This window comes from Phacochoerus africanus, chromosome X (assembly GCF_016906955.1).
Source record: "Phacochoerus africanus isolate WHEZ1 chromosome X, ROS_Pafr_v1, whole genome shotgun sequence".
Lineage (NCBI taxonomy): Eukaryota > Metazoa > Chordata > Mammalia > Artiodactyla > Suidae > Phacochoerus > Phacochoerus africanus.
In genome coordinates this window covers 29,431,101-29,445,039 of record NC_062560.1, presented here as the reverse complement: position 1 = coordinate 29,445,039, position 13,939 = coordinate 29,431,101, and the positions used below count along the sequence as shown (strand labels likewise).

The window sequence follows — 13,939 nt, the reverse complement described above, 5'->3', positions numbered from 1 at the left end:
TAGATTTTCTCACACACCAACAGGGCCCGTAGCTTTTTTTTTTTTCTTTTAATTGTAAGGTTTTAAAAAAATATGTATTGGAGTGTAATTGACTTAGACTATTGTGTTAGTTTCAGGTGTACAGCAAAGTAAACCAGTTATACATATACATATGTCTGTTCTTTTTTCCCATATAGGTTTTTAAAAACTATTGAGATTTCCCTGTGCTGTACAGTAGGTTCTTGCTATTCATCTGTTTTATACAGTAGTATGTGTATGTTATTCCCATTCTCCTAATTTCTCCCTCCCCCACACAGTTTCCCCTTTGGTAACCATAAGTTTGATTTTGAAATCTATGAGTTTTTTTTCTGTTTTATAAGTAAGTTCTTTTGTATCATTTTTTTAGATTCCGCATATAAGTGATATCATATAATACTTGTCTTTCTCTGACTTACTTCACTTAATATGATAATTTCTAGGTCCATCCATGTTCCTGCAAATGCCATTATTTCACTCTTTTTTTATGGCTGAGTAATATTTCATTGTATATATGTACCAAATCTTTTATTCACTCCTCTGTCAGTGGCTGCTTCCATTTCTTGGCTATTGTAAATAGTGCTGCAGTGAACACTGGAGTGAAGGGGTCTTTTCAAATTTTGGGTTTCTCTGGATATATTCCCAGGAGCGGGATTGCTGGATCATATGGTAGTTCTATAGTTAGTTTTTTAAGGACCCTCCATACTGTCCTCCCTAGTGGTTGTACCAATTTACATTCCTACCAACAGTGTAGGAGAGTTCCCTTTTCTCCACACCCTCTCCAGCACTTACTGTTTGTAGACTTTTTGATGATGGCCATTCTGACTGGTGTGAGGTGATATCTCATTATAGTTTCGATTTGCAATTCTCCAATAATTAGTAATGAGCACTTTTTCATGTGTTTTTTGGTCATTTTGTCTTTGGGAAAATGTCTATTTAGATCTTCTGCCCATTTTTTGATTGGGTTGTTTTATATAAAGCTGCATGAGATATTTGTATATTTTGGATATTAATCTCCTATAGTTGCTTCGTTCACAAAGATTTTCTCCCATTCTGTGACTTGTCTTTTCGTTTTGATTATGGTTTCCTTTACTGCGCAGAATCTTTTAAGTTTAATCTGGTCCCATTTGTTTATTTTTATTTTTATTTTCATTACTCTGTGAAGTGGACCCAAAAAGATAATGCTGCAATTTATTTCAAAGTGTGTTCTGCCTGTGTTTTTGTCTAGGAGTTTTATAGTATCCAGCCTTCTGTTTAGGTCCTTAATCCATTTTGAGTTTATTTTTGTGCATGGTGTTAGAGAATGTTCTGATTTCACTCTTTTACATGTAGCTGCCCACTTTTCCTAGCACCACTTATCGAAGAGGCTGTCTTTCCTTCCTCCATTGTATATTGCTTCCTTTGTCATAGGTTAGTTGGCATAGGTGCTTGGGTTTATTTCTGGGCTTTATGTCCTGTTCAGTTGATCTACATTTCTGTTTTTCTGCCAGTACCATACTGTTTTGATGACTGGAGCTTTGTAGTAATAGTCTCAAGTCAGAGAGCCTGATTGCTCCAGCGTCATTTTTCTTTCTCAAGATTGCTTTGGCTATTCGGGGTCTCTTGACCATAGGTGCGTGGATTTATTTCTGGGCTTTCTCTGCTCTTCCACTGATCTATATTTCTTTTGTGTGTGTGTGTCAGTACTATACTGTTTTGATAAATGTAGCTTTGTAGTAAAGCCTGAAGTTATCTTGTTTTTCTTTCTCAAGATGGCTTTGGCTACTTAGGGTCTTTTGTGTTTCTATGCAAATTTTAAAATATTTTACGCTAGTTCTGTCAAAAATGTCATTGGTAACTTGATGGAGATTGCATTGAATCTGTGACAATACTGATTCTTCCAATCCAAGAGCATGGTATGTCTTTCCATCTGTTTGTGCCATCTTTGATTTCTTTCAGTAGGATCTTGTAGTTTTTAGAGTACAGGTCTTTTGTCTCTTTAGGTAAGTTTATTTCTAGATATTTTATTCTTTTTGATGTGATGGTGAGTGGGATTGTTTCCTTAATTTATCTTTCTGATCTTGTGTTGTTGGTATGCACATAGCTTTTTTTTTTACACATAGTACTATGATAGATGAGGCATTTAGCATATAAACCTTCTATCAAATACCTGATACCTCTCATTCAGATTATTATAAATCAGTGTTCTCCATATATGACTGGGTAAATATTCCCACAGGGTACTTTCCAAAGCAGGTGCTTAATGACAGATACACCCGGTGAATCAAGCACCAAAATACATAACCACTTTAACATTTCTTCATGGAGTCATGGTCACAGTTAGAACTCACATCTCTTCACCCAGTTTGTTCAATAGATTGGCCAGCTGTCCTGCTCACTTCTTGGCTCTTTTTAAAAGGCCATCTTAGTCATAGTTAAGGGAGCATATTTTTCTCTTATTTTAAGCCTCTTTCTAGGCACCAGTGTTATGTTAGATTTTCCCCTTTCAACACCCATTTGGTGGCTTTCTTCCCTTTAGCAACAATCTTATCTTTCTTCCTTGCTATTAAAGTTTAATCCAAACTTTCTCCCCTAACATAGAGTATATCCTCTGGGTTCAGCCACTGGATCAGTCCGTATTTAGTTGTTAGCAGTATAAAATATGCCTGGGCTTCCCCTTCAGTACCTTCCCAGTTTTTGATAAGAGGTCACATTGGTTCCATACAGAAAAATGGGGCTCTCTTCTCCACTAGTCAACAAAATATTTGTGACAGTCAGCTCCAGTTAAGTGAGATACAGGGAAAGGGTAAGCCATTCCATCAGTCCCTGTGGAATTTTTGCATTTAGCTTCCAACTAAGAGCCATACTCTTTTGTTTCCAATTATTACCAGCCTTTGAGACTCTTAATTATAGCCCCAGTCCAGGGGCTACTACTATTGCATTGAAAAGGAAAATTGTGGTGAAGTTGGGAATACCTGTAAGTTCCTCACTTGAATTATGTTTTTAATTGTAATTGGTCTCACTGGTGGAGCCCATTTATCCACAGTGCTAGTTCCCAAGTTCCTCTGGTTGGAACTCTACCTGCAGGCCAGAGAGGGTGAGGCTCAATGAACTTATTTGAGCTTTTGTTTCTGCAACCAAGGAATTAAATTTTTAGCAGACTTACCATCAGTTTTCTATTCCCTTATATTCCATTTTGTTAATTCCTGGAGTTTAGATTCTATCATTTCCACATTCCAGCAGAAAATGGTATTATTGATAACCATTTTCAAAGCCTGTGCTACTTCAAACCAAGGGTAGCTTGGCAACTAGCATCAGTGGTTCATTTTCATCCCTTTTTTCTTTTTTCCTTTTTAAAATAATGCCTTACCCATATTTTTAGCTAAGAATGAGTTCGGGGCCTTCTGAACAATCTCAACTCTGGCGCTAATTGCTCTTGGGAATAACAGTTAAGCTCAGTAGCTGAAGAAAACTCACAGAACCCAGATGGAGTCCTTATAATCTTTAGTTCATCACTGTGGAAAGGAAAAGCCTACAGTATACCGAGGACATTGAAACAAGGCTACGTGTCACATCCACAGGCTACCTCCCAGCATAAGGTCTGGAGAGGCCAACTGTAGGCTCCGAGAGCCCTCTTTCTATAAGGGCTGGACCAGAATGAACTTTCTTTCTTGGCTCAAGAACCACCTATGTGACCACACACCACTTTAGAAACCAGGGAGCACTAACTGGAGTCTCAGCCAGCTGGTAACCTGGGCATACTCTTCCCATGTATCCAGTCCCAAACCCAGTGGCCTCCTTGGACCTCACTGAGACCAGGTACAAATGGCCCATGTTACTGCTAGCAGTAAACAATTGTGATAACCTGTAACCCATGGCTACCCATAAACACAGTGAGTCACTTATTTCCATTGCTTTGATCGAGGCTCTGTATTGTGTAGCTGTTTTTGCAAAAGTCTTGTGCCAACTTCAGACAGAGCCTCTGGAGTTAACCCTCACAGCAAAGATATGTACATCAAAGTGCGTCGACTTTCTTGCTCTGCAAAGATTTGCTTGGAAAGTCCTTCAGCCTGAGGAGTAAGGTCCCTGTAGAATGATGTGGTGTCCACAAACAGCCTCCTCTTCCCACAGATGCTTTCTGCTTCCCTGGGCAAAAAAGTCAACAGACACATAGCAGTTATCCCACCATTCCCCGCCCATCGCTGTCTCTGTAGTAATTGGGTTACAGGATTGTCTATATGTTAACACAGAGTATCCATGTTGACCCATGGGATGAACCTAGGGTTGTGTGGGCACCATCAGACTCACACTAACCACCTTTTTTTTTTTTTTTTGTCTTTTTAGGGCCACACCTGCGGCATATGGAAGTTTCCAGGCTAGGGGTCTAATCAGAGCTGTAGCCGTCAGCCTATGCCACAGCCACAGCAATTCCAGATCCAGGCTGCCTTTGTGACCTACATCACAACTCACAGCAACGCCAGATCCCTTTAACCCACTGAGCGAGGCCAGGGATCAAACTCGAAACCTCATGGATACTAGTCAGATTCGTTAATCACTGAGCCATAATGGAAACTCCTAGCCAACTTTTTGGTGCTTCTTTTTCCCCCCAGTATTATTACTGGTAGAGAATGTGGGTCATTTTCTTTTTCTGTAGCACCTGGAAGGACACTGGCTACCTATCTTTCTGCTTTTTAGTGTGTACCTCCATGTGTCCTGCCGTAACTCCCAGAGCAGTTCTCTTTCTCTCTGGTCTCAGTTTTACCAACTGCAAAATGATTCTAAGGGTACTTTCTAGTTCTCGAAGCCTAGGATTCCGGAAAAGATTTTTTAAAAATCCACGTAAGCTCCTCACTTGTGGCATGTGTAGAAAGGAATAGAGTTAGCATTTGAACCTAGAATGTTAGAAGGATGATTAGGCGCAACCAGCGCCTCAGGAACCATTAATGGGATCCTGTGCTTGAGACCTCTACGCCCACTCCATCCCATTCCCTTCCTTCTCTGCTTTTCTTGCTTAACAATGAGGATCTTGAAGAGCCGGTCCCCCACCCACTCTCAGCCCATAGCCCTGATACATGAGGGCCACCACCGAATAGTCCATATTCTTCAATGGCATCAACCTGTAGCTTTGGAGTTTCCATTGTAGCACAGCAGAAATGAATCTGACTAGCATCCATGATGATGCAGGTTTGATCCCTGGACTGACTCAGTGGGTTAAGGATCCAACATTGCCATGAGCTGTGGTGTAGGCCAGCAGCCACAGCTCTGATTCAACCCCTAGCCTGGAAACTTCCATATGCCGTGGGTGTGGCCCACAAACGCAAAAAAATAAAAAAATAAAGTTAATAACATATAGCATCCTCTACTGTCAAAATAACTTTTGAAAGACAGGGTATATTAGAATATACTTGTTTTTGATTTTTTTGTCTTTTGTCCTTTTAGGGCTGCTCCCACGGAATATGGAGGTTCCCAGGCTAGAGGTCTAATCAGAGCTGTTGCTGCTGGCCTACGCCACAGCCACAGCAACACCAAATCTGAGCCACATCTTCGACCTACACCACAGCTCATGGCAACACCGGATCTTTAACCAACTGAGCAAGGCCAGGGATCAAACTCGCAACCTCATGGTTCCTAGTTGGATTCGTTTCTGCTGTACCACGACGGCAACTCCGCATATTTGGGTTTTTATATAGCTTTAAAATTCCCTCAGTGAATACACTAAAGGAAATATATTTTCCCCCTAAATGGAAATTCCTAGCTTGAACTAAAGGGATAGTTTTACAAAACTGCGTCTGATAGTTGCTTGTTAAAGTTTCTAGAAACAGCTAATCATTATGTCTAATGTATCATCAAAAAACTCAATGTATTCTCTAAGATGCACATTTTGAACAGTTAAGTGTATGTTTGTGTGGCAATTAAATTGTCCCAACTGATTTTCTCACCTCTTTTCAAGTCTGTGGTATTGGCTATACACACCTAAATAGGAGTCTTTTAAAAATTGTTCCATGAAAGTGGTATTCTGTTTGATATGTTTGTTTTGGGAAACTGTGTTCTCCAGTCTTCTGTGATGGATCGTTGTGTTTAACCATGTCTGGTTTTAGCAGAACACACCGTATGGTATTTCTCTCCTAACTGTGTCATCTCCTGCTCCTGTTATTTCAGAGCAATTGCTTTGCGCCCCTCTGGAGCTATTTATGCTCCCAATTTCCTCCTCTGAGTGTTACTCGTTCACCTGTACAGAGAAAAGAGTAGGCCCAATAAAAGAGAAATGCATGCCATTTTGCTGCTGGTGATTTGTTTCCATCACACAAGGAAATTAGATTCTTAATATGAAAGTGAGTCTAAACATTCTCACTTGTTAGTTCTTATATCCTTGGGTGTAAAGCAAAATATTTGTAATGACTAAGGCAGAGTAACAAAAAAGAAAATACTAGAAAAACTTCCGGCCACCCTTGGCTTCATATATTGTATAAAGAAACATGTTGCAAACATTGGTACTTGATGGAAAACCACTTCTCTCTTCCGCTGGTGGAAATGGTGTGCTGCGTGTCTGAATGTTCTCACTGCTGACACCTGAAAATGTGTCCTCAGAGGAGGTCACCCAGCAGAGAGGATGGAAGTTTCTGTACCTCTCTCTGGTCTCTCATACAGTCCCTGGTAGGCCTTCCCCTCCTCCTGTCCTCCTGCCTGCTCGTGGTGTTATTTTAAAAAAAGTCTTTATTCTCTTTCCCACCTACTTCCCTCTTAAATCAAGTTATGTTCCTTTCTGCCACTTTAGACAGAAAGTAAAGAGATCATTTTTGTATCTTGAGAGTATTTTTAAGCCAAAGGAGTGGGGGCTTGGCTTTGATAGGATAAGTGCTCAGCCAGGGTATTTTAGGGAAACTGGTACATGGAAGCAGAGAGCTTTACTCACTGGGATGAAAGACAAAAAAAAAAAAAAAAAAAAAACCACAAACCTACTTCCACCACCGGGTCTCCTTCATGCTTTCAGAGAAACTTCAAAGCTTACTATTTTCCTTTTTTTAAAAGAGAAAAACGTGCACTACATAGGTATTAACCTACAAAGGTATTAACCACTATTTTGGGGTTAGCATTTAATTAGAACTAGCCAGAAGCTGTTTACTGACTGGGATATACTGACTGTTATGGCCGTTCCTATCTGCAGTTACATTTATAATTGTGTTGCCTCCTGCCCCGAGATGCCTGAGAGATTTCCTTAATTACCATTGATTCTTTCTCTCCAAGGACTGGGAATTCAGACTAGAGCTTAAGATGTATAAGGTGTTATAAAAGCAATGTTGTTGCATTTCCAATTTGGCTAATAAATTGGCTTTAGAGAAAAGCATCTTTCCATGACAGTTTGAGAGTAAAGCTTACGATTTGCTGATGTTGGATGAGGTTGAGGTTTCACTTTAGATAAATGTTTGTCTTTCAGCATATGATTAAATACCACCTCAGATCAAAGGAGCCTCCCCACCCACTTAGAAAGTTCTTAGAGGACTTGAAAAGTACATTGTAGAATATAATTTGAAGGTGAAAGGAGAAATAAGTGAGCCTGGTGTCTGAAAACAGCATAGGTGATGCAGTTATTTTAGTTTGCCTATAGAAAATTGTAATGAGGGTGATTATTTTTTTACCTAGTATGAACGTAGCAGAGATTAGGAGGTGACTGATATTTCAAGGAGAAAAACGCTTAATGATTATAAATGCATATCTGGAAATAGAGTTTATACAACCATAACCGTACAGATTAATCAAACTGACCTTCTGTGATACTAATACAAGAAAGTATTCTCAGGGACTTCGAAAATCTCTAGTAAAAAATTTTTTTTTCCCTGATTTGGGTGAAAATGACTTTGTTCCCATAGAGCACTATCGGGCCCCCTGAACTCTCAGGTATTTCCTAATACTTCAGGAGTGGGAGCTGTCTCTTTACCTACATCTTCATCCAATGCCAGTGAGACTTAAGAACAACCTCAGAGCTTCAATACCCATCAAATCCATCAAACTTAAAGCTGAGGGATGCAAACAAAATGCTTTAATAAGAGAGGGTGCAGGGAGTTCATTGTAGCACAGTGGGTTAAGGATCCAGTGTTGTCACTGCAGTGACTCGGGTTGCTGCTGTGACACAGGTTCGATCCCTGGCCTAGGAACTTCCACATGTCGCAGGTGTGGCCAAAAATAAATAAAAATAAGATAAAATAAAAAGAGAGTATGGTTCAGGTTTGGTGTCTACTAAAGGGATAAGACAACACTACTAAGATTGTCAAAAAGAGTAACAGCAAAGAAAGGATTTTCCCCTTTGAATCACTTGTGATTTTGTGTGACTTTTGCAGTGGATCTCTTGAGCCTATCAGCTGCATGCGATGCCTTGGACCAGCACAACCTCAAGCAGAATGACCAGCCCATGGACATCCTGCAGATCATTAATTGTTTGACCACTGTTTATGATCGCCTGGAGCAAGAGCACAACAATCTGGTCAACGTCCCCCTCTGCGTGGATATGTGTCTCAACTGGCTGCTGAATGTTTATGACACGTACGTATGGCAGGCTTTTTCCAGACTCTGTCATGGGAGGCTTGGTTTACAGAATGGTGACAGTGTAATTACCATCACAACAGGGCTCCAGTCTAGAAATATGGTCCTTGGAATGAAAGTTTCATGAAGCCCTCTGACCTTATGTTGTCCCCGTGATTAATCATTTTTGCCTTTAATGGAACTGAAAAATATGTTGAGAAGTGGGGAGGGTAAGAACAGTAAGGTAGGTTGTTCTCAGATCATCAAGCAGACAAAACCCCAAAGTTACTCATTTTCCAGTAGTAGCATGAGACAGTGTGTAGCCCTTGGTTCTCTGCCTTCCTTGCCTGTGTACTTTGAACTTCATCCTCTTCAGGGATGGCTCCCTCTCACCAGCCAGAAGGGGTGAGCTCCTGGAGATGCTGGCACACCTGTCACCAGCTCTGAACAGTGTTTGCTGATATTCAGAGGTTTTTGCAGAAGGCTGCATTGATAAGCAAAAAGGAAAAGAAAAGAAAATAAGCCCTTGATGTAGCAAACTCAGCTCCTCAAACTGAGGAAGTTTTGTCTTTTTTTTTTTTTTTTAAATAAGGGTTTATGAAGTTGCAATTTGGCCCTCCATTTATCTCTCTCTTAGAACTTGCTTATTTCTTTTGGATTACACTTAGGCGAGCTCCCCAGTTTCATCTTGAGCTTAATGAAGATAATTGAGGAAGGCAGCAGAAGGAATTGGTCTTAATTTTGACTGAATTTTTCTCAGACCTCAAAATTATTATATGCCCGATTTCCCATGTCAATAAGAACATTTTCCACATTTGGAAATCTGCAAAGGTTTTCTGAAAGGAGTTGCATAGCAACTGTTTTGCTTTTGCCTTTGTTGTAGATTTCTACCATCTCCTGGCTTAAAATGTATACCTTTTTTTCTTTGTTACTTTGATAAGGCATTGCTTTTTAAATTCCAAATCACCTGGCTATTGAATTCTGATCATTATCTACCAAGCTCTTGAACATGTTGGATTTTAATTACGGATTATACTTACACTTGCTGTGATAAGGGTTTCTATTCAGGTCTTCCCTCAAATGTATTTTGGCACCATTTTCTTTCCAGATGTTGTGTAAATGGATTCTGGTAACTTCCTCTCTCTATGCCTGAAAATTTTGAGGGGACAATTTTAACTCCTTGAAGACCTGAGTTTTTACATAAAGTTTGTTAAACTTTGCTTTGCCTTTTTAAAAAGGGAAAAAGATAAAATCTTCCAATGATAGTGCTTTTGTTAATGTGTTAGGACCCACGATTTCCATTTTTTACTAATGGATTTAGTAAATTGTACCAGTTGAAAGGTGAACATATTTTTCACCAAAAATAACCACCATTGGGACTTGTCCTTTGCCATTCTCCAGACTATTTTTTTAACCAACAAATATGGTTCAGTATTTTTCACAACAAAATCAAAGCTGAAAACTATCAAAAGGCATTTTCTAGAAAATGAAAAACTTCATTTTAATTTTCCCATGGATAAAATGAACTTATTAATAAATATCTTCTGAAATGCTTTATATGTAACATGAAAGTACATCTGTATTAAAACATTGCTGTAGCAATAGGTTATTTTTAATTTGCTGTTTAAGATCATCTATCTGAATGCTCTCTAATAAACTGCATCATATTTTTCTTATAGACATAAATATTCCCATTTTATATTACATGTCATGTGGCCTGAAGTGATTAATTTTCTTCTCAATAAAGGGCAATCTGATGAAAATCTAAATGAGTGTTGAAGAGGGCAGAGCAGTTAGGCAGTTAGTTAATTTTTTTTTTTTTTTTGACTTCAGTAACCAAAGTAGGTAATTTGCTTATTAGTACATAGTAGTAAATCTTCCACTTATTGACTTAGCCCAGGTGGCTCTCCCTAGATAAATAGAGGCTATTTTTTTCTTCTTTTATGTAGAGAAACTCTTACCATTCAAGAAGGGGTTTTTAAGAATTGAAAACTTGCTAAGTGTTCATTGGTTGAGTTGGTCAAATTTCCATTGCATTCTAGGTTATCAGCCAGATAGATAATGAACTCAGAAATGTTCTTAACGATCTTAAACAATGGTCAATAGAGTTCCCATATCCAAGGGTTTTTTTCTTAACTGAGAAGTTTTTTATCATTTAGTAAAGTGTCAGTAATTGTTTTTCTGCTTTGATTATTCATAATAGGGGACGAACGGGGAGGATTCGGGTCCTGTCTTTTAAAACTGGCATCGTTTCTCTGTGTAAAGCACACTTGGAAGACAAGTACAGATGTAAGTCATGTGTATTAAGTCTGTATTCTTTTATTAATTACCCCTGTTCTAGATGGGGAATGACATAGTGTTCTTATTTGGCAGCAGGTTCCTCATGTAAGGTGTAGAACTACTTTTAGACTGTCATAAAATTTGGTTTGTGCCATTCCCTGTCAGACGTTAAATTGTAGGTATTTAAATAGAGAATGAGGATTAACTTCTCCAGTGCAAGTGTTATTTTACATTGCATTGACTATGTCTAAATAAAACACATGTTCCTTGGGGATAAAGTCTGATTTCCTAACCCCTTTGTCTAAGTCAGAAAAATAAATGTGAAGGTTTAATCCCTGCACTTGCCTCGTCTTTTGAGTCTTATTTAAAGAGCACTATCTGGCATTCATGTTCAGGAAACATTGTTTATTTTATAATCATCTTCCTGCAAGTTGTACTGACATATCCAATTCTGTGATGTGATTAACATTTTATTATGTGAGAGACAGCTCGTCATTTCTTACAGGATAAATATCACCTTATAAAATTTCCTTTTGATTAGCCATTAGGTGCTTCTGCTTAAAATTTGTAAATCCAAATTAAAAGCAAATGCTGGAGGAGGGATGGTTGAGATGACTAAGCAACGATTTATTCCCATCGTAAAGGAATGTACCTGTATATCCCCATTAAATGCTTGCGAGACATCTTTTTGGTAGGAATATTAAACAAACCTAGTCTATCTGGTCTTTTCTTTTTTCCCGTAAGGCCTAGCCACACAGGGATAAGGAGCTGTGCTGAGCTTAAGGATGGGCAGGAGATAAAAGAGATTGAATTCCTCTAAAGCCACTCTGTATCCTATTGCTCATTTCCCCCCAGGAGTAAGCCACAAATATACAAGCTCTTTTAGCGCTCACTTTTATGTAGTTTCCACTTGAGTTTCCCCATCCTGAGAACCCAAGAAAAAAATAACGGAACAGCTTTTGTTAGCCATTTAAAAATGTATTGGGGAGTTCCCAGCAGGTTAAGGATCCAGTGTTGTTATGGCAGTGGCTCGAGTCACTGCTTCGGCATGCATTTGATCCCTGGCTGGGGAACTTACACATGCTACAGGCACAGCCAAAACAAAATGTATTTTGGATGAAATAGAATATTTCTGTGGTATCTTCTTCTTTCAATACAGTAGTGACTTGTTATAGGTTAGCTTTTACTCTAACCTGGCCAGTGGTGTAGTACCAGTATATCGTCATTCCCACTCAATTCATCAATGGAGCTTCCAGCCCATGTTTCAAATAACTACTAGGAGGGAATATGTTTGAGGTTGGCGAAACAAAAATGTTAACTTCAAACTGGGACATTTGAAGGTAATTCATAATTTTGAAATTTTGTGTGTATGCTGGAGAGATGGGGAAGGGCTCTCTGTGAAGCCTCAGTGTTGGTACTGCCATCATAAATATCCTGTTAAAACTTCAGGTTTCTTAGAGTTTTAATTTCTTAGTGCTTATGAGTAAGAAAAGCTCTCATCCATTTACTTTTGGGACAACTTTTATTTGAATATGAGGTAGGATTAAAGTAATTCTATTTTTGAGAACAAAACATGTATTGTAAGTATTTGGTATGTTTTTTCATTCCTTGAATCCCTGTGTATTGGGCACCCACCAGCCTCCAGGTACTGCTCTTCTATTTCTGGCAGACAGTGGACCAAGATGTGGTCCCTGCCCTCAAGGGGATATCTTTCTCCAGCCAAAAAGACACATGTTGAATCATATTGAATCAGTAACAGTGTACAGTGATGCTAATCACAAATATGTTCAGCATCCTTTGGAAACACATACTAGAAATTCAGTGATTGTATGACTTCATAAAGAAGTCCTGATTTGGATATATTTTGGAATCTGGTGTCCAAAGGGGATAGTGCTTTGGGCCAGTTATAAGATTCTTAATGCTAAAACATTTATTTTATAATAGTGGTCATGTCCTATATATAAAATATTTTCCAAAGGATTATGTTCTGGCTTAGGGAAAATTCACATGTCAGAACTGTATGTAAACTCTCATTTCTTCCAGGGCTGTAGTTTATTTAAAAGTTGTCATGTTTCATTTATACACAGTGATGATTAACTCAACCCATAAAAATAATAAATGTCCAGATTAGCATACAGTGGAAGTAACCCTTCTGGGGGAATCTTGGCTGCTCTTGAGAATTGGTACCGGAATTGAGTTGGTCCTTAGGTTTTGCTAGTATCTGCTGGGTACTGATTTTTGATTGTTGAAATTCTCTTCTTCCTTTTGTAGACCTGTTCAAGCAAGTGGCCAGTTCAACAGGATTTTGTGACCAGCGCAGACTGGGCCTCCTTCTGCATGATTCTATCCAAATCCCAAGACAGCTGGGAGAAGTTGCATCCTTTGGGGGAAGCAACATTGAGCCAAGTGTCAGGAGCTGCTTCCAGTTTGTAAGTTATTTACCCTCTTAACATATTTATTCTTTTGTACTTCAGCAATTAATTTAAAAACCACAGAACTTTAGTTTCTCATATTAGCACTTCTATAGGCAGGTAGGTAGGGGATTTTTGATATTTGAAACCTCTGTAGTCATTGGCTTCTGGAAAGAGTTTGGGGAGAGAAGACAGTGTGAAGGAAGGCAAAGAAATCTCCATCTGCAGCCAGAACCCCTTGGCTTCTGAACTGCTGGGCGGGAAGGGAACCTGCAGTGGTTTTGAGAGGAGGAAGTAAATCTCCAGCCATGGAAATCCTTTGTGAATAAGAAAATGACCTTTATGGGCGAGTCTTAGTTTTTTTCCCCAAACCTGGTTCTGTCATCATAGCCTTCTTTTTAGTAGCTGTTGGTAAAGAATTGACACAGCTATCTTTTTTTTTTTTTTTTAGTTTTTTTTTTTGTAGCTTTGACATTCTTCTACTATTCTAATAAGACCTGAATGGTTACTCTCCATAGGCTTATGACTAGGTCAGAGTTTTGTACTCTTGGTTAGTGTCTGTCACTAGCTCAGCACACTCCCATCCATTCTCTTTCATATCCTGCCCCATTGCCTTTTCCACATCGGAATTGTTGTCCCCAGAAACACCCTCTTTCTCCTAAAGGCCTAAGCACTTCACTGATAGACATTAGGTTGTTTCGTGTTTTTTGACAAGATAAGTAATGCTGTAGTGAACA

The 13,939-nt window shown here is 39.0% G+C and overlaps 1 protein-coding gene across 10 annotated transcripts in view; it reads left to right on the top strand.

Annotated features, from left to right (window-relative positions):
- The window catches only part of DMD (dystrophin), a 2,144,556-nt gene that overhangs the window by 2,041,061 nt on the left and 89,556 nt on the right, over positions 1-13,939 (top strand). For all 10 annotated transcript variants that reach the window (XM_047764837.1, XM_047764839.1, XM_047764840.1 and 7 more), the window contains 3 exons: positions 8,331-8,532; positions 10,715-10,800; positions 13,063-13,220. In XM_047764837.1, the coding sequence (XP_047620793.1) occupies positions 8,331-8,532; positions 10,715-10,800; positions 13,063-13,220 (446 nt within the window). The remainder of the gene's footprint in view (positions 1-8,330; positions 8,533-10,714; positions 10,801-13,062; positions 13,221-13,939) is intronic.